Raw genomic sequence first — 25,057 nt, forward strand, 5'->3', positions numbered from 1 at the left:
TATTTAGTAATGCTCATATAACTTTTTGTAAGCCATACTAAATTTTAACAGCTCTCGAAAAAGACGGTAAACCCGTTGAAACGGGTTGAGCCAAATAAACAACAATATTTTTGAAAAATTTGTTGTTTTTTTCCTGACCATTTTGTGGAATCACTTGTGGAGCCGTAGTATACTGCACTATTTTATCTATGTGTTTGGAAACACTATGCCAATGTGATATGCTCTAAACAGATAGACACAACTTATTTGGGAGAATCGTAAAGCACAGAAAGGAACTTTTGGAAGACCCTCAAGAACTAGGAATATACATACTGCCCGCTCTAGGAATACACTTACTACCCACTCTGGGGAAAATACATAGTGCCAACTCTAGGAATACATTTACTACCCACTCTGGGGAAAATACGTAGTGCCCGCTCTAGGAAAATACATTATGCCTGCTCTAGGAATACACTTACTACCCACTCTGGGGAAAATACATAGTGCCAATTCTAGGAATACACTTACTACCCACTCTGGGGAAAATACATAGTGCCAACTCTAGGAATACACTTACTGCCCACTCTGGGGAAAATACATAGTGCCCGCTCTAGGAATACACTTACTGCCCGCTCTAGGAATATACATAGTGCCCGCTCTAGGAATACACTTACTGCCCGCTCTAGGAATATACATAGTGCCCGCTCTAGGAATGCACTTACTGCCCGCTCTAGGAATATACATACTGCCCGCTCTAGGAATATACATAGTGCCCGCTCTAGGAATACACTTACTGCCCGCTCTAGGAATATACATAGTGCCCGCTCTAGGAATGCACTTACTGCCCGCTCTAGGAATACACTTACTGCCCGCTCTAGGAATATACATAGTGCCCGCTCTAGGAATGCACTTACTGCCCGCTCTAGGAATACACTTACTACCCACTCTGGGGAAAATACGTAGTGCCCACTCTAGGAATACACTTACTACCCACTCTGGGAAAATGCATAGTGCCCGCTCTAGGAATACACTTACTGCCCGCTCTAGGAATATACTTACTGCACACTCTAGGAATGCACTTACTGCCCGCTCTAGGAATGCACTTACTGCCCGCTCTAGGAATATACTTACTGCACGCTCTAGGAAAATACATAGTGCCCGCTCTAGGAATACACTTACTGCACGCTCTAGGAATATACTTTCTGCACGCTCTAGGAAAATACATAGTGCCTGCTCTAGGAAAATACATAGTGCCCGCTCTAGGAATACACTTACTGCCCGCTCTAGGAATATACATAGTGCCCGCTCTAGGAATACACTTACTGCCCGCTCTAGGAATATACTTACTGCACGCTCTAGGAATATACTTACTGCACGCTCTAGGAATATACTTTCTGCACGCTCTAGGAAAATACATAGTGCCTGCTCTAGGAAAATACATAGTGCCCACTCTAGGAATACACTTACTGCCTACTCTGGTAAAATACATAGTGCCTGCTCTAGGAACAAACTTACTGCCTGCTCTAGGAAAATACATAGTGCTCATGCTAGGAATATACTTACTGCCCGCTCTAGGAATATACTTACTGCCCGCTCTAGGAAAATACATAGTGCTCATGCTAGGAATATACTTACTGCCCGCTCTAGGAAAATACATAGTGCTCATGCTAGGAATATACTTACTGCCCGCTCTAGGAAAATACATAGTGCCTGCTCTAGGAACAAACTTACTGCCCACTCTAGGAAAATACATAGTGCTCATGCTAGGAATATACTTACTACCCGCTCTAGGAATATACTTACTGATCGCTCTAGGAATATAGTTGCTGCCCGCTCTAGGAAAATACATAGTGCTCACGCTAGGAATATACTTACTGCCCGCTCTAGGAAAATACATAGTGCTCATGCTAGGAATATACTTACTGCCCGCTCTAGGAATATACTTACTGCCCGCTCTAGGAATATACTTACTGCCCGCTCTAGGAATATACTTACTGCCCGCTCTAGGAATGCACTTACTGCCCGCTCTAGGAAAATACATAGTGCTCATGCTAGGAATATACTTACTGCCCGCTCTAGGAATATACTTACTGCCCGCTCTAGGAATATACTTACTGCCCGCTCTAGGAATATACTTACTGCCCGCTCTAGGAATGCACTTACTGCCCGCTCTAGGAAAATACATAGTGCTCATGCTAGGAATATACTTACTGCCCGCTCTAGGAATATACTTACTGCCCGCTCTAGGAAAATACATAGTGCCTGCTCTAGGAACACACTTACTGCCTGCTCTAGGAAAATACATAGTGCTCACGCTAGGAATATACATAGTGAAGAAAAAAGAAATGTATACAATACGGATGAGTACTCCCCTCTAGTCGGAACCGCTGCCTTCCAACAGTCTCTCTCAAAGGCTGTATAATCGATATGTATTGCAAGCAGAGGCGCTGGTTCTTGAAGTTTATTTCTGTGCTTTACGATTCTCCCAAATAAGTTGTGTCTGTATCTGTTTAGAGCTTATCACATTGGCATAGTGTTTCCAAACGGCTCCACAGGTGATTCCACAAAACTGTCAGTAAAAAACAACAAATTTCTTTAAAAATATCGTTGTTTATTTGTGTCAACGCGTTTCAACGGGTTTACCGTCTTTTTCAAGAGCTGTTAAAATTCAGTATGGCTTATATGACTTATATTTAGTAATGCTCATATAACTTTTTGTAAGCCATACTAAATTTTAACAGCTCTTGAAAAAGACGGTAAACCCGTTGAAACGCGTTGAGCCAAATAAACAACAATATTTTTAAAGAAATTTGTTGTATTTTTCCTGACCGTTTTGTGGAATCACCTGTGGAGCCGTTAGTCTGATTTTATTCTGTGAGTATACTGCACTATTTTATCTATGTGTTTGGAAACACTATGCCAATGTGATAAGCTTTAAACAGATAGACACAACTTATTTGGGAGAATCGTAAAGCACAGAAAGGAACTTTTGGAAGACCCCCAAGAACCAGCGCCTCTGCTTGCAATACATATCGACTATACATAGTGCCTGCTCTAGGAATATACATAGTGCCTGCTCTAGGAATATACATAGTGCCTGCTCTAGGAATATACATAGTGCCTGCTCTAGGAATATACATAGTGCCTGCTCTAGGAATATAGATAGTGCCTGCTCTAGGAATATACATAGTGCCTGCTCTAGGAATATACATAGTGCCCGCTCTAGGAATATACATAGTGCCCGCTCTAGGAATATACATAGTGCCCGCTCTAGGAATATACATAGTGCCCGCTCTAGGAATATACATAGTGCCCGCTCTAGGAATATACATAGTGCCTGCTCTAGGAATATACATAGTGCCTGCTCTAGGAATATACATAGTGCCTGCTCTAGGAATATACATAGTGCCTGCTCTAGGAATATACATAGTGCCTGCTCTAGGAATATACATAGTGCCTGCTCTAGGAATATACATAGTGCCTGCTCTAGGAATATACTTAGTGCCTGCTCTATGAATATACATAGTGCCTGCTCTAGGAATATACATAGTGCCTGCTCTAGGAATATACATAGTGCCCGCTCTAGGAATATACATAGTGCCTGCTCTAGGAATATACATAGTGCCCGCTCTAGGAATATACATAGTGCCTGCTCTAGGAATATACACAGTGCCTGCTCTAGGAATATACACAGTGCCTGCTCTAGGAATATACATAGTGCCTGCTCTAGGAATATACATAGTGCCTGCTCTAGGAATATACATAGTGCCTGCTCTAGGAATATACATAGTGCCTGCTCTAGGAATATACATAGTGCCTGCTCTAGGAATATACATAGTGCCTGCTCTAGGAATATACATAGTGCCTGCTTTAGGAATATACATAGTGCCTGCTCTAGGAATATACATAGTGCCTGCTCTAGGAATATACATAGTGCCTGCTCTAGGAATATACATAGTGCCTGCTCTAGGAATATACATAGTGCCTGCTCTAGGAATATACATAGTGCCTGCTCTAGGAATATACATAGTGCCTGCTCTAGGAATATACATAGTGCCTGCTCTAGGAATATACTTAGTGCCTGCTCTATGAATATACATAGTGCCTGCTCTAGGAATATACATAGTGCCTGCTCTAGGAATATACATAGTGCCCGCTCTAGGAATATACATAGTGCCCGCTCTAGGAATATACATAGTGCCCGCTCTAGGAATATACATAGTGCCTGCTTTAGGAATATACATAGTGCCTGCTCTAGGAATATACATAGTGCCTGCTCTAGGAATATACATAGTGCCCGCTCTAGGAATATACATAGTGCCTGCTCTAGGAATATACATAGTGCCTGCTCTAGGAATATACATAGTGCCTGCTCTAGGAATATACATAGTGCCTGCTCTAGGAATATACATAGTGCCTGCTCTAGGAATATACATAGTGCCTGCTCTAGGAATATACATAGTGCCTGCTCTAGGAATATACATAGTGCCTGCTCTAGGAATATACATAGTGCCTGCTCTAGGAATATACACAGTGCCTGCTCTAGGAATATACATAGTGCCTGCTCTAGGAATATACTTAGTGCCTGCTCTATGAATATACATAGTGCCTGCTCTAGGAATATACATAGTGCCTGCTCTAGGAATATACATAGTGCCTGCTCTAGGAATATACATAGTGCCTGCTCTAGGAATATACATAGTGCCTGCTCTAGGAATATACATAGTGCCTGCTCTAGGAATATACATAGTGCCTGCTCTAGGAATATACATAGTGCCTGCTCTAGGAATATACATAGTGCCTGCTCTAGGAATATACATAGTGCCTGCTCTAGGAATATACATAGTGCCTGCTCTAGGAATATACTTAGTGCCTGCTCTATGAATATACATAGTGCCTGCTCTAGGAATATACATAGTGCCTGCTCTAGGAATATACATAGTGCCTGCTCTAGGAATATACATAGTGCCTGCTCTAGGAATATACATAGTGCCTGCTCTAGGAATATACTTAGTGCCCGCTCTAGGAATATACATAGTGCCCGCTCTAGGAATATACATAGTGCCCGCTCTAGGAATATACATAGTGCCTGCTCTAGGAATATACATAGTGCCTGCTCTAGGAATATACATAGTGCCTGCTCTAGGAATATACATAGTGCCTGCTCTAGGAATATACATAGTGCCTGCTCTAGGAATATACTTAGTGCCTGCTCTATGAATATACATAGTGCCTGCTCTAGGAATATACATAGTGCCTGCTCTAGGAATATACATAGTGCCTGCTCTAGGAATATACATAGTGCCTGCTCTAGGAATATACATAGTGCCCGCTCTAGGAATATACATAGTGCCCGCTCTAGGAATATACATAGTGCCCGCTCTAGGAATATACATAGTGCCTGCTCTAGGAATATACATAGTGCCTGCTCTAGGAATATACATAGTGCCTGCTCTAGGAATATACATAGTGCCCGCTCTAGGAATATACATAGTGCCTGCTCTAGGAATATACATAGTGTCTGCTTTAGGAATATACATAGTGCCTGCTCTAGGAATATACATAGTGCCTGCTTTAGGAATATACATAGTGCCTGCTCTAGGAATATACATAGTGCCCGCTCTAGGAATATACATAGTGCCTGCTCTAGGAATATACATAGTGCCTGCTTTAGGAATATACATAGTGCCTGCTCTAGGAATATACATAGTGCCTGCTCTAGGAATATACATAGTGCCTGCTTTAGGAATATACATAGTGCCTGCTCTAGGAATATACATAGTGCCTGCTCTAGGAATATACATAGTGCCTGCTCTAGGAATATACATAGTGCCTGCTCTAGGAATATACATAGTGCCTGCTCTAGGAATATACATAGTGCCCGCTCTAGGAATATACATAGTGCCTGCTCTAGGAATATAGATAGTGCCTGCTCTAGGAATATACATAGTGCCTGCTCTAGGAATATACATAGTGCCTGCTCTAGGAATATACATAGTGCCTGCTCTAGGAATATACATAGTGCCTGCTCTAGGAATACACATAGTGCCTGCTCTAGGAATATACATAGTGCCTGCTCTAGGAATATACATAGTGCCTGCTTTAGGAATATACATAGTGCCTGCTTTAGGAATATACATAGTGCCTGCTCTAGGAATATACATAGTGCCTGCTCTAGGAATATACATAGTGCCTGCTTTAGGAATATACATAGTGCCTGCTCTAGGAATATACATAGTGCCTGCTCTAGGAATATACATAGTGCCTGCTTTAGGAATATACATAGTGCCTGCTCTAGGAATATACATAGTGCCTGCTCTAGGAATATACATAGTGCCTGCTCTAGGAATATACATAGTGCCTGCTCTAGGAATATACATAGTGCCTGCTCTAGGAATATACATAGTGCCTGCTCTAGGAATATACATAGTGCCTGCTCTAGGAATATACATAGTGCCTGCTCTAGGAATATACATAGTGCCTGCTCTAGGAATATACATAGTGCCTGCTCTAGGAATATACATAGTGCCCGCTCTAGGAATATACATAGTGCCTGCTCTAGGAAAAACATAGTGCCTGCTCTAGGAATATACATAGTGCCTGCTTTAGGAATATACATAGTGCCTGCTCTAGGAATATACATAGTGCCTGCTCTAGGAATATACATAGTGCCTGCTTTAGGAATATACATAGTGCCTGCTCTAGGAATATACATAGTGCCTGCTCTAGGAATATACATAGTGCCCGCTCTAGGAATATACATAGTGCCTGCTCTAGGAAAAACATAGTGCCTGCTCTAGGAATATACATAGTGCCTGCTTTAGGAATATACATAGTGCCTGCTCTAGGAATATACATAGTGCCTGCTCTAGGAATATACATAGTGCCTGCTCTAGGAATATACATAGTGCCTGCTCTAGGAATATACATAGTGCCTGCTCTAGGAATATACATAGTGCCTGCTCTAGGAATATACATAGTGCCTGCTCTAGGAATATACATAGTGCCTGCTCTAGGAATACACATAGTGCCTGCTCTAGGAATATACGTAGTGCCTGCTCTAGGAATATACATAGTGCCTGCTCTAGGAATATACATAGTGCCTGCTCTAGGAATATACATAGTGCCTGCTCTAGGAATATACATAGTGCCTGCTCTAGGAATATACATAGTGCCTGCTTTAGGAATATACATAGTGCCTGCTCTATGAATATACATAGTGCCTGCTCTAGGAATATACATAGTGCCTGCTCTAGGAATATACATAGTGCCTGCTCTAGGAATATACATAGTGCCTGCTCTAGGAATATACATAGTGCCTGCTCTAGGAATATACATAGTGCCTGCTCTAGGAATATACATAGTGCCTGCTCTAGGAATATACATAGTGCCCGCTCTAGGAAAAACATAGTGCCTGCTCTAGGAATATACATAGTGCCTGCTCTAGGAATACACATAGTGCCTGCTCTAGGAATATACATAGTGCCTATTCTTGTAAAATACATAGTGCCTGCTCTAGGAATACACATAGTGCCTATTCTTGTAAAATACATAGTGCCCACTGTAGGAATACACTTACTGCCCACTCTAGTAAGATACACAGTGCCCGCTCTAGGAATACACTTCCTGCCCACTCTAGGAAATTTGGAAAACACTTACTGCCTATTCTAATAAAATACATAGTGCCCAATCTAGGAAAATACACAGTGTCCGCTCTAGGAACACACTTACTGCCCACTTTAGTAAGATACACAGTGCCCGCTCTAGGAATACACTTACTGTCCACTCTAGTAAGATACACAGTGCCCGCTCTAGGAATACACTTACTGCCCACTCTAGTAAGATACACAGTGCCCGCTCTAGGAATACACTTACTGCCCACTCTAGTAAGATACACAGTGCCCGCTCTAGGAATACACTTACTGCCCACTCTAGTAAGATACACAGTGCCCGCTCTAGGAATACACTTACTGCCCACTCTAGTAAGATACACAGTGCCCGCTCTAGGATTACACTTACTGCCTATTCAGTAAAATAACAGTGCCCACTCTAGGATTACACTTACTGCCCACTCTAGTAAGATACACAGTGCCCGCTCTAGGAATACACTTACTGCCCACTCTAGTAAGATACACAGTGCCCGCTCTAGGAATACACTTACGGCCCACTCTAGTAAGATACACAGTGCCCGCTCTATGAATACACTTACTGCCCACTCTAGGAAAATACACAGTACCCACTATAGGATTACACTTACTGCCCACTCTAGGAAAATACACAGTACCCACTATAGGATTACACTTACTGCCCACTCTAGGAAAATACACAGTACCCACTATAGGATTACACTTACTGCCTATTCAGTAAAATAACAGTGCCCGCTCTAGGAAAATACTCAGGGGTCAATTTACTATAGTGCGAGTGGACATGAAACAATGTAGCGTATCATGTCCGCTGCACATCGATAAATGCCGACAGCACACGCTCTCAGCATTTATCATTGCACCAGCAGTTCTTGTGAACTGCTGGTGCAAAACCTCCCCCTGCAGATTTGCAACCAATCGGCCGCTAGCAGGGGGTATCAATCAACCCGATGTTCTGTCGAGAACTCCAGTTCCTTGAAAACTCCAATCTGACGTCACTTCCGGTGACTCTTCTATCTTAATATCTGTTTTGCCTCTGTCTAGGGGGCGCATCATCGATCCTCTGGCATACACCCCAAGTAAACCTTGGGGAATGAGGTTTACAAGGGGGCTTTGCCCCCCTTGAACCCCCCAGGCAGAGGCAAAATAGATAGTGAAGATAGGTGATTACAGTGCCCATCTGATTAGTTGTGCATCCTGTCATTCACTGGACACGGACCAATCAGATGTATGGAATCACCGGAAGTGACATCAGATTGGAGTTTTCGATGTATTGGAGTTCTTGATAGAACACCGATCGTATCCGATCTGGTTGATTCCTGTCTGCCGTCTCAGAGCAGGCAGACAGGTTATGAAGCAGCGGTCTTAAGACCGCTGCTTCATAACTTCAGTTTCCGGTGAGCCTGAAGGCTCGTTGGAAACACGGAGCTTGATAAATTTACCCCATAGTGCTCACTCTAGGAAAGAAATAGTGTCAACTCTAGGAAAATACATAGTGCCCATTCTAGGAATACAGGTACTGCCCACTCTAAGAAAATACAAAGAACCCCTCTAAAAATATATATAGTGCCTGCTCTAGAAATAATAGTGCACACTCTAGGAATACACTTACTGTAATGCTCGTGGGATATTCCTCTATCAGACCGAAATTGGCCAGTAGTCTTGTTATCCTGGCGTTGAGCTGGAAACATAGGGAATATCCCAGAGCAGAGAAAGTTAGTAAGATGAGGAAGGCGGCACTCACCACAGGCAGGGCAGTCCCCAGCGGCAACGGCAGAGTGGTCCAAGGACAAACCACTAGAATGGTCAGGCAGGCACAGTTTGCAACAGCAAAACAGTCTAAGGGCACACCACTAGAATGGTCAGGCAGGCAGGATTTGGCAACAGTAAAGCAGTCCAAGGGCAAACCACTAGAATGGTCAGGCAGGGTTTGGCAACAAAGAGGCAATTCAGAACAACAGGGGTTAAGAGGCAGAGTAGTCAGACAGGCAGGGTTCAGCAGCGGTATAACAATAAGGCAGTAAGAAAAGTACGATCTATCACACCCAGGAGCAAACAAAGTAACACCTATACTTGGGCAGTGATAGATCGTACAAGGAACACTTACATAGGCAGAGGATTTGCGCCACAAGCGTCTGACCAGCATCAGAGAGGGAGAGGAGCGTGCGGTGATGACGTCAGCGCCGCGCGCCTCCAGACCCGACACAGCCCTAGGCAACGAACAGGGAAGGAGATGCCGTGCCCCTAGCAACGGCTAGAGCGGCGCGGCTTGACTCTTACTGCCCACTCTAGAAATATACATTGCGCCCACTCTAGAAATATACATTGCGCCCACCCTAGGGAAATACATAGATCGGGTTAGTGCACATGAGAATATACGATCGGGTTTGTATTAGGGTGAGGTGTTTTTTTTCCACTTTTTTTCTCCATTGACTTCTATGGGGGAATACGTGAATGCGCACGTGCAAGCGAAAACAGTTTACTTTCAACTCATAATACGAGCGCAACCTGAAAGTGCAAAAAGCTTACTTCTAGCACAAATTAATACTCAAGTGTGAGTGTTAATTAATTATCCACTTCTGATCTGGCCCTTAGTGCCCACTCTTGGAAAATACATAATGCTTGCTCTAGAAAAATACATAGCGCCCATTATAGGAAAATACATAGGGCCGGTTTTAGAAAAATACATAGGGCCGGTTTTAGAAAAATACATAGGGCCGTTTTTTAGAAAAATACATAGGGCCGTTTTTTAGAAAAATACATAGGGCCGGTTTTTAGAAAAATACATAGGGCTGGTTTTTAGAATAATACATAGGGCGGGTTTTAGAAAAATACATAGGGCCGGTTTTAGAAAAATACATAGGGCCGATTTTTAGAAAAATACATAGGGCCGGTTTTTAGAAAAATACATAGGGCCGGTTTTTAGAAAAATACATAGGGCCGGTTTTTAGAAAAATACATAGGGCCGGTTTTTAGAAAAATACATAGGGCCGGTTTTTAGAAAAATACATAGGGCCGGTTTTTAGAAAAATACATAGGGCCGGTTTTAGAAAAATACATATATAGTGCTCAATCTAGGAATATAAAGTGCCCACTGTAAGAATATACATAGTGCCCATTGTAGAAATATAGATAGTGCCCACTCTAGGAATTTACTTAGTGCCCCCTTTAGGAATATAATTATTGCCCCCTCTAGGAATACAGTTAGTGCCCTTTCTAGGAATATAAATAGTGTTTACTTTAGGAATATACACAGTGCCTGCTCTAGGAATAAAAAAACTGCCTACTCTAGGAATATACATATATACATAGTGCCAACTCTAGGAATATACATAGTGCCCACTCTAAGAATATAAATATAGTGCCCACTCAAGGAATAAACATATTGCCCATTCTATGAATATACTTAGTGTCCACTCTGTGAATATACTTAGTGCTCACTCTGTGAATATACTTAGTGCTCACTCTCGGCTAGATTTGGAGTTTGGCGGTAAAAGGGCTGTTAACGCTCCGCGGGTTTTTTTCTGGCCGCACCATAAAGTTAACTCTGGTATCGAGAGTTCAAACAAATGCTGCGTTAGGCTCCAAAAAAGGAGCGTAGAGCATTTTTACCGCAAATACAACTCTCGATACCAGAGTTGCTTACGGACGCGGCCGGCCTCAAAAACGTGCTCGTGCACGATTCTCCCATAGGAAACAATGGGGCTGTTTGAGCTGAAAAAAAACCTAACACCTGCAAAAAAGCAGCGTTCAGCTCCTAACGCAGCCCCATTGTTTCCTATGGGGAAACACTTCCTACGTCTGCACCTAACACTCTAACATGTACCCCGAGTCTAAACACCCCTAGCCTTACACTTATTAACCCCTAATCTGCCGCCCCCGCTATCGCTGACCCCTGCATTACACTTTTAACCCCTAATCTGCCGCTCCGTAAACCGCCGCCACCTACGTTATCCCTATGTACCCCTAATCTGCTGCCCTAACATCGCCGACCCCTATGTTATATTTATTAACCCCTAATCTGCCCCCCACAACGTCGCCGACACCTACCTACACTTATTAACCCCTAATCTGCCGACCGGACCTGAGCGCTACTATAATAAAGTTATTAACCCCTAATCCGCCTCACTAACCCTATCATAAATAGTATTAACCCCTAATCTGCCCTCCCTAACATCGCCGACACCTACCTTCAATTATTAACCCCTAATCTGCCGACCGGAGCTCACCGCTATTCTAATAAATGTATTAACCCCTAAAGCTAAGTCTAACCCTAACACTAACACCCCCCTAAGTTAAATATAATTTTTATCTAACGAAATAAATTAACTCTTATTAAATAAATGATTCCTATTTAAAGCTAAATACTTACCTGTAAAATAAATCCTAATATAGCTACAATATAAATTACATTTATATTATAGCTATTTTAGGATTAATATTTATTTTACAGGTAACTTTGTATTTATTTTAACCAGGTACAATAGCTATTAAATAGTTAAGAACTATTTAATAGTTACCTAGTTAAAATAATTACAAATTTACCTGTAAAATAAATCCTAACCTAAGTTATAATTAAACCTAACACTACCCTATCAATAAAATAATTAAATAAACTACCTACAATTACCTACAATTAACCTAACACTACACTATCAATAAATTAATTAAACACAATTGCTACAAATAAATACAATTAAATAAACTATCTAAAGTACAAAAAATAAAAAAGAACTAAGTTACAGAAAATAAAAAAATATTTACAAACATAAGAAAAATATTACAACAATTTTAAACTAATTACACCTACTCTAAGCCCCCTAATAAAATAACAAAGACCCCCAAAATAAAAAATTCCCTACCCTATTCTAAATTTAAAAAGTTACAAGCTCTTTTACCTTACCAGCCCTGAACAGGGCCCTTTGCGGGGCATGCCCCAAGAAGTTCAGCTCTTTTGCCTGTAAAAGAAAACATACAATACCCCCCCCCCAACATTACAACCCACCACCCACATACCCCTAATCTAACCCAAACCCCCCTTAAATAAACCTAACACTAAGCCCCTGATGATCTTCCTACCTTGTCTTCACCATGCCAGGTTCACCGATCCGTCCTGGCTCCAAGATCTTCATCCAACCCAAGCGGGGGTTGGCGATCCATAATCCGGTGCTCCAAAGTCTTCCTCCTATCCGGCAAGAAGAGGACATCCGGACCGGCAAACATCTTCTCCAAGCGGCATCTTCTATGTTCTTCCATCCGATGACGACCGGCTCCATCTTGAAGACCTCCAGCGCGGATCCATCCTCTTCTTCCGACGACTAGACGACGAATGACGGTTCCTTTAAGGGACGTCATCCAAGATGGCGTCCCTCGAATTCCGATTGGCTGATAGGATTCTATCAGCCAATCGGAATTAAGGTAGGAATTTTCTGATTGGCTGATGGAATCAGCCAATCAGAATCAAGTTCAATCCGATTGGCTGATCCAATCAGCCAATCAGATTGAGCTCGCATTCTATTGGCTGATCGGAACAGCCAATAGAATGCGAGCTCAATCTGATTGGTTGATTGGATCAGCCAATCGGATTGAACTTGATTCTGATTGGCTGATTCCATCAGCCAATCAGAAAATTCCTACCTTAATTCCGATTGGCTGATAGAATCCTATCAGCCAATCGGAATTCGAGGGACGCCATCTTGGATGACGTCCCTTAAAGGAACCGTCATTCGTCGTCTAGTCGTCGGAAGAAGAGGATGGATCCGCGCTGGAGGTCTTCAAGATGGAGCCGGTCGTCATCGGATGGAAGAACATAGAAGATGCCGCTTGGAGAAGATGTTTGCCGGTCCGGATGTCCTCTTCTTGCTGGATAGGAGGAAGACTTTGGAGCACCGGATTATGGATCGCCAACCCCCGCTTGGGTTGGATGAAGATCTTGGAGCCAGGACGGATCGGTGAACCTGGCATGGTGAAGACAAGGTAGGAAGATCATCAGGGGCTTAGTGTTAGGTTTATTTAAGGGGGGTTTGGGTTAGATTAGGGGTATGTGGGTGGTGGGTTGTAATGTTGGGGGGGGGGTATTGTATGTTTTCTTTTACAGGCAAAAGAGCTGAACTTCTTGGGGCATGCCCCGCAAAGGGCCCTGTTCAGGGCTGGTAAGGTAAAAGAGCTTGTAACTTTTTAAATTTAGAATAGGGTAGGGAATTTTTTATTTTGGGGGTCTTTGTTATTTTATTAGGGGGCTTAGAGTAGGTGTAATTAGTTTAAAATTGTTGTAATATTTTTCTTATGTTTGTAAATATTTTTTTATTTTCTGTAACTTAGTTCTTTTTTATTTTTTGTACTTTAGATAGTTTATTTAATTGTATTTATTTGTAGCAATTGTGTTTAATTAATTTATTGATAGTGTAGTGTTAGGTTAATTGTAGGTAATTGTAGGTAGTTTATTTAATTATTTTATTGATAGGGTAGTGTTAGGTTTAATTATATCTTAGGTTAGGATTTATTTTACAGGTAAATTTGTAATTATTTTAACTAGGTAACTATTAAATAGTTCTTAACTATTTAATAGCTATTGTACCTGGTTAAAATAAATACAAAGTTACCTGTAAAATAAATATTAATCCTAAAATAGCTATAATATAAATGTAATTTATATTGTAGCTATATTAGGATTTATTTTACAGGTAAGTATTTAGCTTTAAATAGGAATCATTTATTTAATAAGAGTTAATTTATTTCGTTAGATAAAAATTATATTTAACTTAGGGGGGTGTTAGTGTTAGGGTTAGACTTAGCTTTAGGGGTTAATACATTTATTAGAATAGCAGTGAGCTCCGGTCGGCAGATTAGGGGTTAATAATTGAAGGTAGGTGTCGGCGATGTTAGGGAGGGCAGATTAGGGGTTAATACTATTTATGATAGGGTTAGTGAGGCGGATTAGGGGTTAATAACTTTATTATAGTAGCGCTCAGGTCCGCTCGGCAGATTAGGGGTTAATAAGTGGTAGGTGTCGGCGACGTTGTGGGGGGCAGATTAGGGGTTAATAAATATAACATAGGGGTCGGCGATGTTAGGGGCAGAAGATTAGGGGTACATAGGGATAACGTAGGTGGCGGCAATTTGCGGTCGGAAGATTAGGGGTTAATTATTTTAAGTAGCTTGCGGCGACGTTGTGTGGGGCAAGTTAGGGGTTAATAAATATAATATAGGGGTCGGCGGGGTTAGGGGCAGCAGATTAGGGGTACATAAGTATAACGTAGGTGGCGGTCGGCAGATTAGGGGTTAAAAATTTTAATCGAGTGGCGGCGATGTGGGGGGACCTCGGTTTAGGGGTACATAGGTAGTTTATGGGTGTTAGTGTAGTTTAGGGTACAGTAGTTAAGAGCTTTATGAACCGGCGTTAGCCAGAAAGCTCTTAACTCCTGCTTTTTTCAGGCGGCTGTAATCTTGTCGTTAGAGCTCTAACGCTCACTGCAGAAACGACTCTAAATACCGGCGTTAGAAAGATCCCATTGAAAAGATAGGCTACGCAAATGGCGTAGGGGGATCTGCGGTATGGAAAAGTCGCGGCTGTAAAGTGAGCGTTAGACCCTTTAATCACTGACTCCAAATACCAGCGGGCGGCCAAAACCAGCGTTAGGAGCCTCTAACGCTGGTTTTGACGGCTACCGCCGAACTCTAAATCTAGGCCTCTGTGAATATACTTAGTGCCCAATCTATGAATAAACACAGTACACACTCTAGAAATAAACACAGTGTTCACTCTAGGAATATACTTAGTGCCCGCTCTAGGAATATATATAGTGCCAACTCTAAGAATATACATATTACCCACTCAAGAAATAAATATACTGCCCACTATAGGAATATACATATTGCCAACTCTAGGAATATACATAGTGCCCACTATAGAAATAGTGTTTGCTCGAAGAATATATATATTGCTCACTCTAGGAATATATATATATTGCTCACTCTAGGGATATATATACAGTATATATATGTAGTGTTCACTCCAGATATATATTGCTCACTCTAGGGATATATATATATATATTGCTCACTCTAGGAATATATATATATATATATATATATATAGTTCTCACTCTAGGAATATATATATATATATATATATGTATATATATATATATGTAGTGTTCACTCCAGATATATATATATATTGCTCACTCTAGGGATATATATAGTTCTCACTCTAGGAATATATATATATATATATATATATATATAGTGCTCACTCTAGGAATATATATAGTTCTCACTCAGAGATTTCTCCTCTCCCTCAGATGATGAGACCATCAGAATGATGCAGAAACCTCGTTGCTCACTTCCTGACATTATACTGAGACCAGAATTTATGGGGCGCCGCAGGAAGAGATACGTACTGAGCGGCTCTGTGTGGCCAAAGAAGAAGCTGACATGGAGGTAAGTTTGGTGGCAGAGGGAAAAGGCCACAAGGCAGGTTGCCTAGACTTCTTTTTTATGCCATTTCTTGTCTCACAGGGTGGACAGTTTCCCTGTCTCTCTCACACAAGACCTCACCCGAGCATTGCTCAGCAGAGCTCTATTTGTGTGGGGCCAGGAGACCCAGCTCAGCTTCTCAGAGACCAGTGGTGAAGCTGACCTGCGTGTGGGCTTTGTGGATGGTTCCCATGGAGATGGATATCCATTTGATGGTCCTGGGGGAACACTTGGCCATGCCTTCTACCCAGGTGGACCCAGTTCTGGAGACACACACATGGATGCTGACGAGTCCTGGACATATAATGGTGAGATTCTGCTCTTGTAATAAACCAGGACAACAATTTTACTTTGTGTCATTGGAAAAACTTCAGTGTGTCATATTTTTTGCTTTTAAAGAGATCGGTACATCATGCGTCTATTGATCAGTAACCCTTTGTGGATATTAATGTTTACTCACCTCAGTCATGTATTACAGTTCTCAGCTGTAGCCTTCATTGAACCATTTGCAGGCTGCACCTATAACCTATAGGGTTTCTTCATCTGAGCAGGACGGTTGTACCATGGCTGAGCAGCTGGCCAGACCAACAGTCTTAAAGAATGCAATGCTTATCCCACCCTTGTAGTAAGGGTCTTAATGTGTAGTAAATCTGTAGTTATAAATAATCTTATCCCCAATCCCAGAGTTGTCACAGAGACTGAAATTGTTCTGGCTGTTAAATGTAACAGACACAATCCTGAATTCCTCAACAAACTCACTCTTGCCATAGTCCTCTTGTTCACAACTTTACAAGAATTTATTTTGCTGCTCCTGGTTTGGGTAGAATTAGTCATCTTAGCTAATTGCACTGATATTCTCTATTATGTAGCCAGCAATATGCATCTAGTTTATAGGAAGGGGCTCATAAACTCCAAAGGAGACATCAAAACTGAGAAAAACATCTTAAAAATCAAAAGCTTTATTATGAATAATTAACAAAAACAAAGGAAAGGGTTAATGGGACAATACTCAAACGTTCTCTGTACCACCTAAAACAAAATGTTTCACCGTGCATCGATAAAATACAGAGCCAGAGGATAACAAATTCTCCTGCTTGGAGAAAAAACTGAAGTGCAGACTTCACAGGGGCTGATCTCACTGAATGCTTTAAGAAAAGGGCGGAACCTGGAAGTCCCAGAGAGATGAGAGATGGCTCCTACAAAGCTCTCTGCTCACATGAGATGATCTCAATTGATTCTCCAGCATTGCGAGATCTCACAAAATTCTAGACAGGCAGATTTTGCTATACTTGTCTAAGGGGTGTTCTCTGTATTTCTGTATGAGAAGCAGAGCCCAGTGCTAATAAAGCACTGTATGATATGAGAATTTTGTTTCACTTACACTTTGTGCTATATAGCACTGTATGATATGAGAATTTTGTTTCACTTACACTTTGTGCTATATAGCACTGTATGATATGAGAGTTTTGTTACACTTACACTTTGTGCAATATAGCACTGTATGATATGAGAATTTTGTTTCACTTACACTTTGTGCTATATAGCACTGTATGATATGAGAGTTTTGTTACACTTACACTTTGTGCTATATAGCACTGTATGATATGAGAATTTTGTTTCACTTACACTTTGTGCTATATAGCACTGTATGATATGAGAGTTTTGTTTCACTTACACTTTGTGCTATATAGCACTGTATGATATGAGAGTTTTGTTACACTTACACTTTGTGCTATATAGCACTGTATGATATGAGAGTTTTGTTTCACTTACACTTTGTGCTATATAGCACTGTATGATATGAGAGTTTTATTACACTTACACTTTGTGCTATATAGCACTGTATGATATGAGAGTTTTGTTTCACTTACACTTTGTGCTATATAGCACTGTATGATATTAGAGTTTTGTTTCACTTTGTGCAATATAGCACTATATGATATGAGAGTTTTGTTTCACTTACACTTTGTGCTATATAGCACTGTATGATATGAGAGTTTTGTTACACTTAGTGCAATATAGCACTATATGATATGAGAATTTTGTTTCACTTACACTTTGTGCTATATAGCACTGTATGATATGAGAGTTTTGTTTCACTTACACTTTGTGCTATATAGCACTGTATGATATGAGAGTTTTGTTACACTTACACTTTGTGCTATATAGCACTGTATGATATGAGAGTTTTGTTTCACTTACACTTTGTGCTATATAGCACTGTATGATATGAGAGTTTTATTACACTTACACTTTGTGCTATATAGCACTGTATGATATGAGAGTTTTGTTTCACTTACACTTTGTGCTATATAGCACTGTATGATATGAGTTTTGTTTCACTTTGTGCAATATAGCACTATATGATATGAGAGTTTTGTTTCACTTACACTTTGTGCTATATAGCACTGTATGATATGAGAGTTTTGTTACACTTAGTGCAATATAGCACTGTATGATATGAGAGTTGTGTTTCACTTACACTTTGTGCTATATAGCACTGTATGATATGAGAGTTTTGTTTCACTTTGTGCAATATAGCACTGTATAATATGAGAGTTTTGTTTCACTTACACTTTGTGCTATATAGCACTGTATGATATGAGAGTTTTGTTTCACTTACACTTTGTGCTATATAGCACTGTATGATATGAGAGTTTTGTTTCACTTTGTGCAATATAGCACTGTATAATATGAGAGTTTTGTTTCACTTACACTTTGTTATATATAGCACTGTATGATATGAGAGTTTTGTTACACTTACACTTTGTGCTATATAGCATTGTATGATATGAGAGTTTTGTTTCACTTACACTTTGTGCTATATAGCACTGTATGATATGAGAGTTTGTTACACTTACACTTTCTGCTATATTACACTGTATGATATGAGAGTTTTGTTACACTTACACTTTGTGCTAAATAGCACTGTATGATATGAGAGTTTTGTTACACTTACTCTTTCTGCTATATAGCACTGTATGATATGAGAGTTTTATTTCACTTACACTTTGTGCTATATAGCACTGTATGATATGAGAGTTTTGTTACACTTACACTTTGTGCTATATAGCACTGTATGATATGAGAGTTTTGTTACACTTACACTTTGTGCTATATAGCACTGTACGATATGAGAGTTCTGTTTCACTTTGTGCAATATAGCACTGTATAATATGAGAGTTTTGTTTCACTTACACTTTGTTATATATAGCACTGTATGATATGAGAGTTTTGTTACACTTACACTTTGTGCTATATAGCATTGTATGATATGAGAGTTTTGTTTCACTTACACTTTGTGCTATATAGCACTGTATGATATGAGAGTTTGTTACACTTACACTTTGTGCTATATTACACTGTATGATATGAGAGTTTTGTTACACTTACACTTTGTGCTAAATAGCACTGTATGATATGAGAGTTTTGTTACACTTACTCTTTCTGCTATATAGCACTGTATGATATGAGAGTTTGTTACACTTACACTTTGTGCTATATAGCACTGTATGATATGAGAGTTTTGTTACACTTACACTTTGTGCTATATAGCACTGTACGATATGAGAGTTCTGTTTCACTTTGTGCAATATAGCACTGTATAATATGAGAGTTTTGTTTCACTTACACTTTGTGCTATATAGCACTGTATGATATGAGAGTTTTGTTTCACTTACACTTTGTGCTATAAAGCACTGTATGATATGAGAGTTTTGTTTCACTTTGTGTTATATAGCACTGTATAATATGAGAGTTTTGTTTCACTTACACTTTGTGCTATATAGCACTGTATGATATGAGAGTTTTGTTACACTTACACTTTGTGCTATATAGCACTGTATGATATGATAGTTTTGTTTCACTTACATTTTGTGCTATATAGCACTGTATGATATGAGAGTTTTGTTTCACTTACACTTTGTGCTATATAGCATTGTATGATATGAGAGTTTTGTTTCACTTACACTTTGTGCTATATAGCACTGTATGATATGAGAGTTTGTTACACTTACACTTTGTGCTATATTACACTGTATGATATGAGAGTTTCGTTACACTTACACTTTGTGCTATATAGCACTGTATGATATGAGAGTTTTGTTACACTTACTCTTTGTGCTATATAGCACTGTATGATATGAGAGTTTTGTTTCACTTACACTTTGTGCTATATAGCACTGTATGATATGAGAGTTTTGTTACACTTATACTTTGTGCTATATAGCACTGTATGATATGAGAGTTTTGTTACACTTACACTTTGTGCAATATAGCACTGTATGATAGGAGAGTTTTGTTACACTTACACTTTGTGCTATATAGCACTGTACGATATGAGAGTTTTGTTTCACTTTGTGCAATATAGCACTGTATAATATGAGAGTTTTGTTTCACTTACATTTTGTGCTATATAGCACTGTATGATATGAGAGTTTTGTTTCACTTACACTTTGTGCTATAAAGCACTGTATGATGTGAGAGTTTTGTTTCACTTTGTGCAATATAGCACTGTATAATATGAGAGTTTTGTTTCACTTACACTTTGTGCTATATAGCACTGTATGATATGAGAGTTTTGTTACACTTACACTTTGTGCTATATAGCACTGTATGATATGATAGTTTTGTTTCACTTACACTTTGTGCTATATAGCACTGTATGATATGAGAGTTTTGTTTCACTTACACTTTGTGCTATATAGCATTGTATGATATGAGAGTTTGTTACACTTACACTTTGTGCTATATTACACTGTATGATATGAGAGTTTTGTTACACTTACACTTTGTGCTATATAGCACTGTATGATATGAGAGTTTGTTACACTTACACTTTGTGCTATATTACACTGTATGATATGAGAGTTTTGTTACACTTACACTTTGTGCTATATAGCACTGTATGATATGAGAGTTTTGTTACACTTACTCTTTGTGCTATATAGCACTGTATGATATGAGAGTTTTGTTTCACTTACACTTTGTGCTACATAGCACTGTATGATATGAGAGTTTTGTTACACTTACACTTTGTGCTATATAGCACTGTATGATATGAGAGTTTTGTTACACTTACACTTTGTGCAATATAGCACTGTATGATAGGAGAGTTTTGTTACACTTACACTTTGTGCTATATAGCACTGTACGATATGAGAGTTTTGTTTCACTTTGTGCAATATAGCACTGTATAATATGAGAGTTTTGTTTCACTTACACTTTGTGCTATATAGCACTGTATGATATGAGAGTTTTGTTTCACTTACACTTTGTGCTATAAAGCACTGTATGATATGAGAGTTTTGTTTCACTTTGTGCAATATAGCACTGTATGATATGAGAGTTTTGTTACACTTACACTTTGTGCAATATAGCACTATATGATATGAGAGTTTTGTTACACTTTGTGCAATATAGCACTGTATGATATGAGAGTTTTGTTACACTTACACTTTGTGCTATATTACACTGTATGATATTAGAGTTTGTTTCACTTAAACTTTGTGCAATATAGCACTATATGATATGAGAGTTTTGTTACACTTTGTGCAATATAGCACTGTATGATATGAGAGTTTTGTTACACTTTGTGCAATATAGCACTGTATGATATGAGAGTTTTGTTACACTTTGTGCAATATAGCACTGTATGATATGAGAGTTTGTTACACTTACACTTTGTGCAATATAGCACTGTATGATATGATAGTTTTGTTTCACTTACACTTTGTGCAATATAGCACTGTATGATATGAGAGTTTTGTTTCACTTACACTTTGTGCAATATAGCACTATATGATATGAGAGTTTTGTTAAACTTTGTGCAATATAGCACTGTATGATATGAGAGTTGTGTTTCACTTACACTTTGTGCAATATAGCACTGTATGATATGAGAGTTTTGTTACACTTTGTGCAATATAGCACTGTATGATATGAGAGTTTTGTTACACTTTGTGCAAAATAGCACTAAATGATATGAGAGTTTTGTTACACTTACACTTTGTGCTATATAGCACTGTATGATATGAGAGTTTTGTTACACTTACACTTTGTGCTATATAGCACTGTATGATATGAGAGTTTTGTTTCACTTACAATTTGTGCAATATAGCACTGTATGATATGAGAGTTTTGTTACACTTTGTGCAATATAGCACTAAATGATATGAGAGTTTTGTTACACTTACGCTTTGTGCAATATAGCACTGTATAATATGAGAGTTTTGTTTCACTTACACTTTGTGCTATATAGCACTGTATGATATGAGAGTTTTGTTACACTTACACTTTGTGCTATATAGCACTGTATGATATGAGAGTTTTTTTACACAGTCACACACTTTGTGCAATATAGCACTGTATGATATGAGAGTTTTGTTACACTTACACTTTGTGCTATATAGCACTGTATGATATGAGAGTTTTGTTACACTTACACTTTGTGCTATATAGCACTGTATGATATGAGAGTATTGTTACACTTACACTTTGTGCTATTTAGCACTGTACGATATGAGAGTTTTGTTTCACTTTGTGCAATATAGCACTGTATAATATGAGAGTTTTGTTTCACTTACACTTTGTGCTATATAGCACTGTATGATATGAGAGTTTTGTTTCACTTACACTTTGTGCTATAAAGCATTGTATGATATGAGAGTTTTGTTACACTTACACTTTGTGCTATATAGCACTGTATGATATGATAGTTTTGTTTCACTTACACTTTGTGCTATATAGCACTGTATGATATGAGAGTTTTGTTTCACTTATACTTTGTGCTATAAAGCATTGCATGATATGAGAGTTTTGTTTCTCTTACACTTTGTGCTATATAGCACTGTATGATATGAGAGTTTGTTACACTTACACTTTGTGCTATATTACACTGTATGATATGAGAGTTTTGTTACACTTACACTTTGTGCTATATAGCACTGTATGATATGAGAGTTTTGTTACACTTACACTTTGTGCTATATAGCACTGTATGATATGAGAGTTCTGTTTCACTTACACTTTGTGCTATATAGCACTGTATGATATGAGAGTTTTGTTACACTTACACTTTGTGCTATATAGCACTGTATGATATGATAGTTTTGTTTCACTTACACTTTGTGCTATATAGCACTGTATGATATGAGAGTTTTGTTTCACTTATACTTTGTGCTATATAGCATTGTATGATATGAGAGTTTTGTTTCTCTTACACTTTGTGCTATATAGCACTGTATGATATGAGTTTGTTACACTTACACTTTGTGCTATATTACACTGTATGATATGAGAGTTTTGTTACACTTACACTTTGTGCTATATAGCACTGTATGATATGAGAGTTTTGTTACACTTACACTTTGTGCTATATAGCACTGTATGATATGAGAGTTTTGTTTCACTTACACTTTGTGCTATATAGCACTGTATGATATGAGAGTTTTGTTACACTTACACTTTGTGCAATATAGCACTGTATGATATGAGAGTTGTGTTACACTTACACTTTATGCTATATAGCACTGTATGATATGAGAGTTTTGTTACACTTACACTTTGTGCTATATAGCACTGTATGATATGATAGTTTTGTTTCACTTACACTTTGTGCTATATAGCACTGTATGATATGAGAGTTTTGTTTCACTTTGTGCAATATAGCACTGTATGATATGATAGTTTTGTTACACTTACACTTTGTGCTATTTAGCACTGTACGATATGAGAGTTTTGTTTCACTGTGTGCAATATAGCACTGTATAATATGAGAGTTTTGTTTCACTTACACTTTGTGCTATATAGCACTGTATGATATGAGAGTTTTGTTTCACTTACACTTTGTGCTATAAAGCACTGTATGATATGAGAGTTTTGTTACACTTACACTTTGTGCTATATAGCACTGTATGATATGATAGTTTTGTTTCACTTACACTTTGTGCTATATAGCACTGTATGATATGAGAGTTTTGTTACACTTACACTTTGTGCTATATAGCACTGTATGATATGATAGTTTTGTTTCACTTACACTTTGTGCTATATAGCACTGTATGATATGAGAGTTTTGTTTCACTTATACTTTGTGCTATAAAGCATTGCATGATATGAGAGTTTTGTTTCTCTTACACTTTGTGCTATATAGCACTGTATGATATGAGAGTTTGTTACACTTACACTTTGTGCTATATTACACTGTATGATATGAGAGTTTTGTTACACTTACACTTTGTGCTATATAGCACTGTATGATATGAGAGTTTTGTTACACTTACACTTTGTGCTATATAGCACTGTATGATATGACAGTTCTGTTTCACTTACACTTTGTGCTATATAGCACTGTATGATATGAGAGTTTTGTTACACTTACACTTTGTGCTATATAGCACTGTATGATATGATAGTTTTGTTTCACTTACACTTTGTGCTATATAGCACTGTATGATATGACAGTTCTGTTTCACTTACACTTTGTGCTATATAGCACTGTATGATATGAGAGTTGTGTTTCACTTACACTTTGTGCTATATAGCACTGTATGATATGAGAGTTTTGTTTCACTTAAACTTTGTGCTATATAGCACTGTATGATATGAGAGTTTGTTACACTTACACTTTGTGCAATATAGCACTGTATGATATGAGAGTTTTGTTACACTTACACTTTGTGCTATATTACACTGTATGATATTAGAGTTTGTTTCACTTAAACTTTGTGCAATATAGCACTATATGATATGAGAGTTTTGTTACACTTTGTGCAATATAGCACTGTATGATATGAGAGTTTTGTTACACTTACACTTTGTGCAATATAGCACTGTATGATATGAGAGTTTTGTTACACTTACACTTTGTGCAATATAGCACTGTATGATATGAGAGTTTTGTTACACTTTGTGCAATATAGCACTGTATGATATGAGAGTTTTGTTACACTTTGTGC

At 38.8% G+C, this 25,057-nt stretch overlaps 1 protein-coding gene across 1 annotated transcript in view; it reads left to right on the forward strand.

The window, feature by feature from the left end:
• The window catches only part of MMP25 (matrix metallopeptidase 25), a 134,290-nt gene that overhangs the window by 27,183 nt on the left and 82,050 nt on the right, over positions 1–25,057 (forward strand). The window contains exons 3-4 of the mRNA XM_053694646.1: positions 15,926–16,064; positions 16,143–16,408. Of these exons, the coding sequence (XP_053550621.1) occupies positions 15,926–16,064; positions 16,143–16,408 (405 nt within the window). The remainder of the gene's footprint in view (positions 1–15,925; positions 16,065–16,142; positions 16,409–25,057) is intronic.

This window comes from Bombina bombina, chromosome 11 (assembly GCF_027579735.1).
Source record: "Bombina bombina isolate aBomBom1 chromosome 11, aBomBom1.pri, whole genome shotgun sequence".
NCBI classification, from domain to species: Eukaryota; Metazoa; Chordata; class Amphibia; order Anura; family Bombinatoridae; genus Bombina; species Bombina bombina.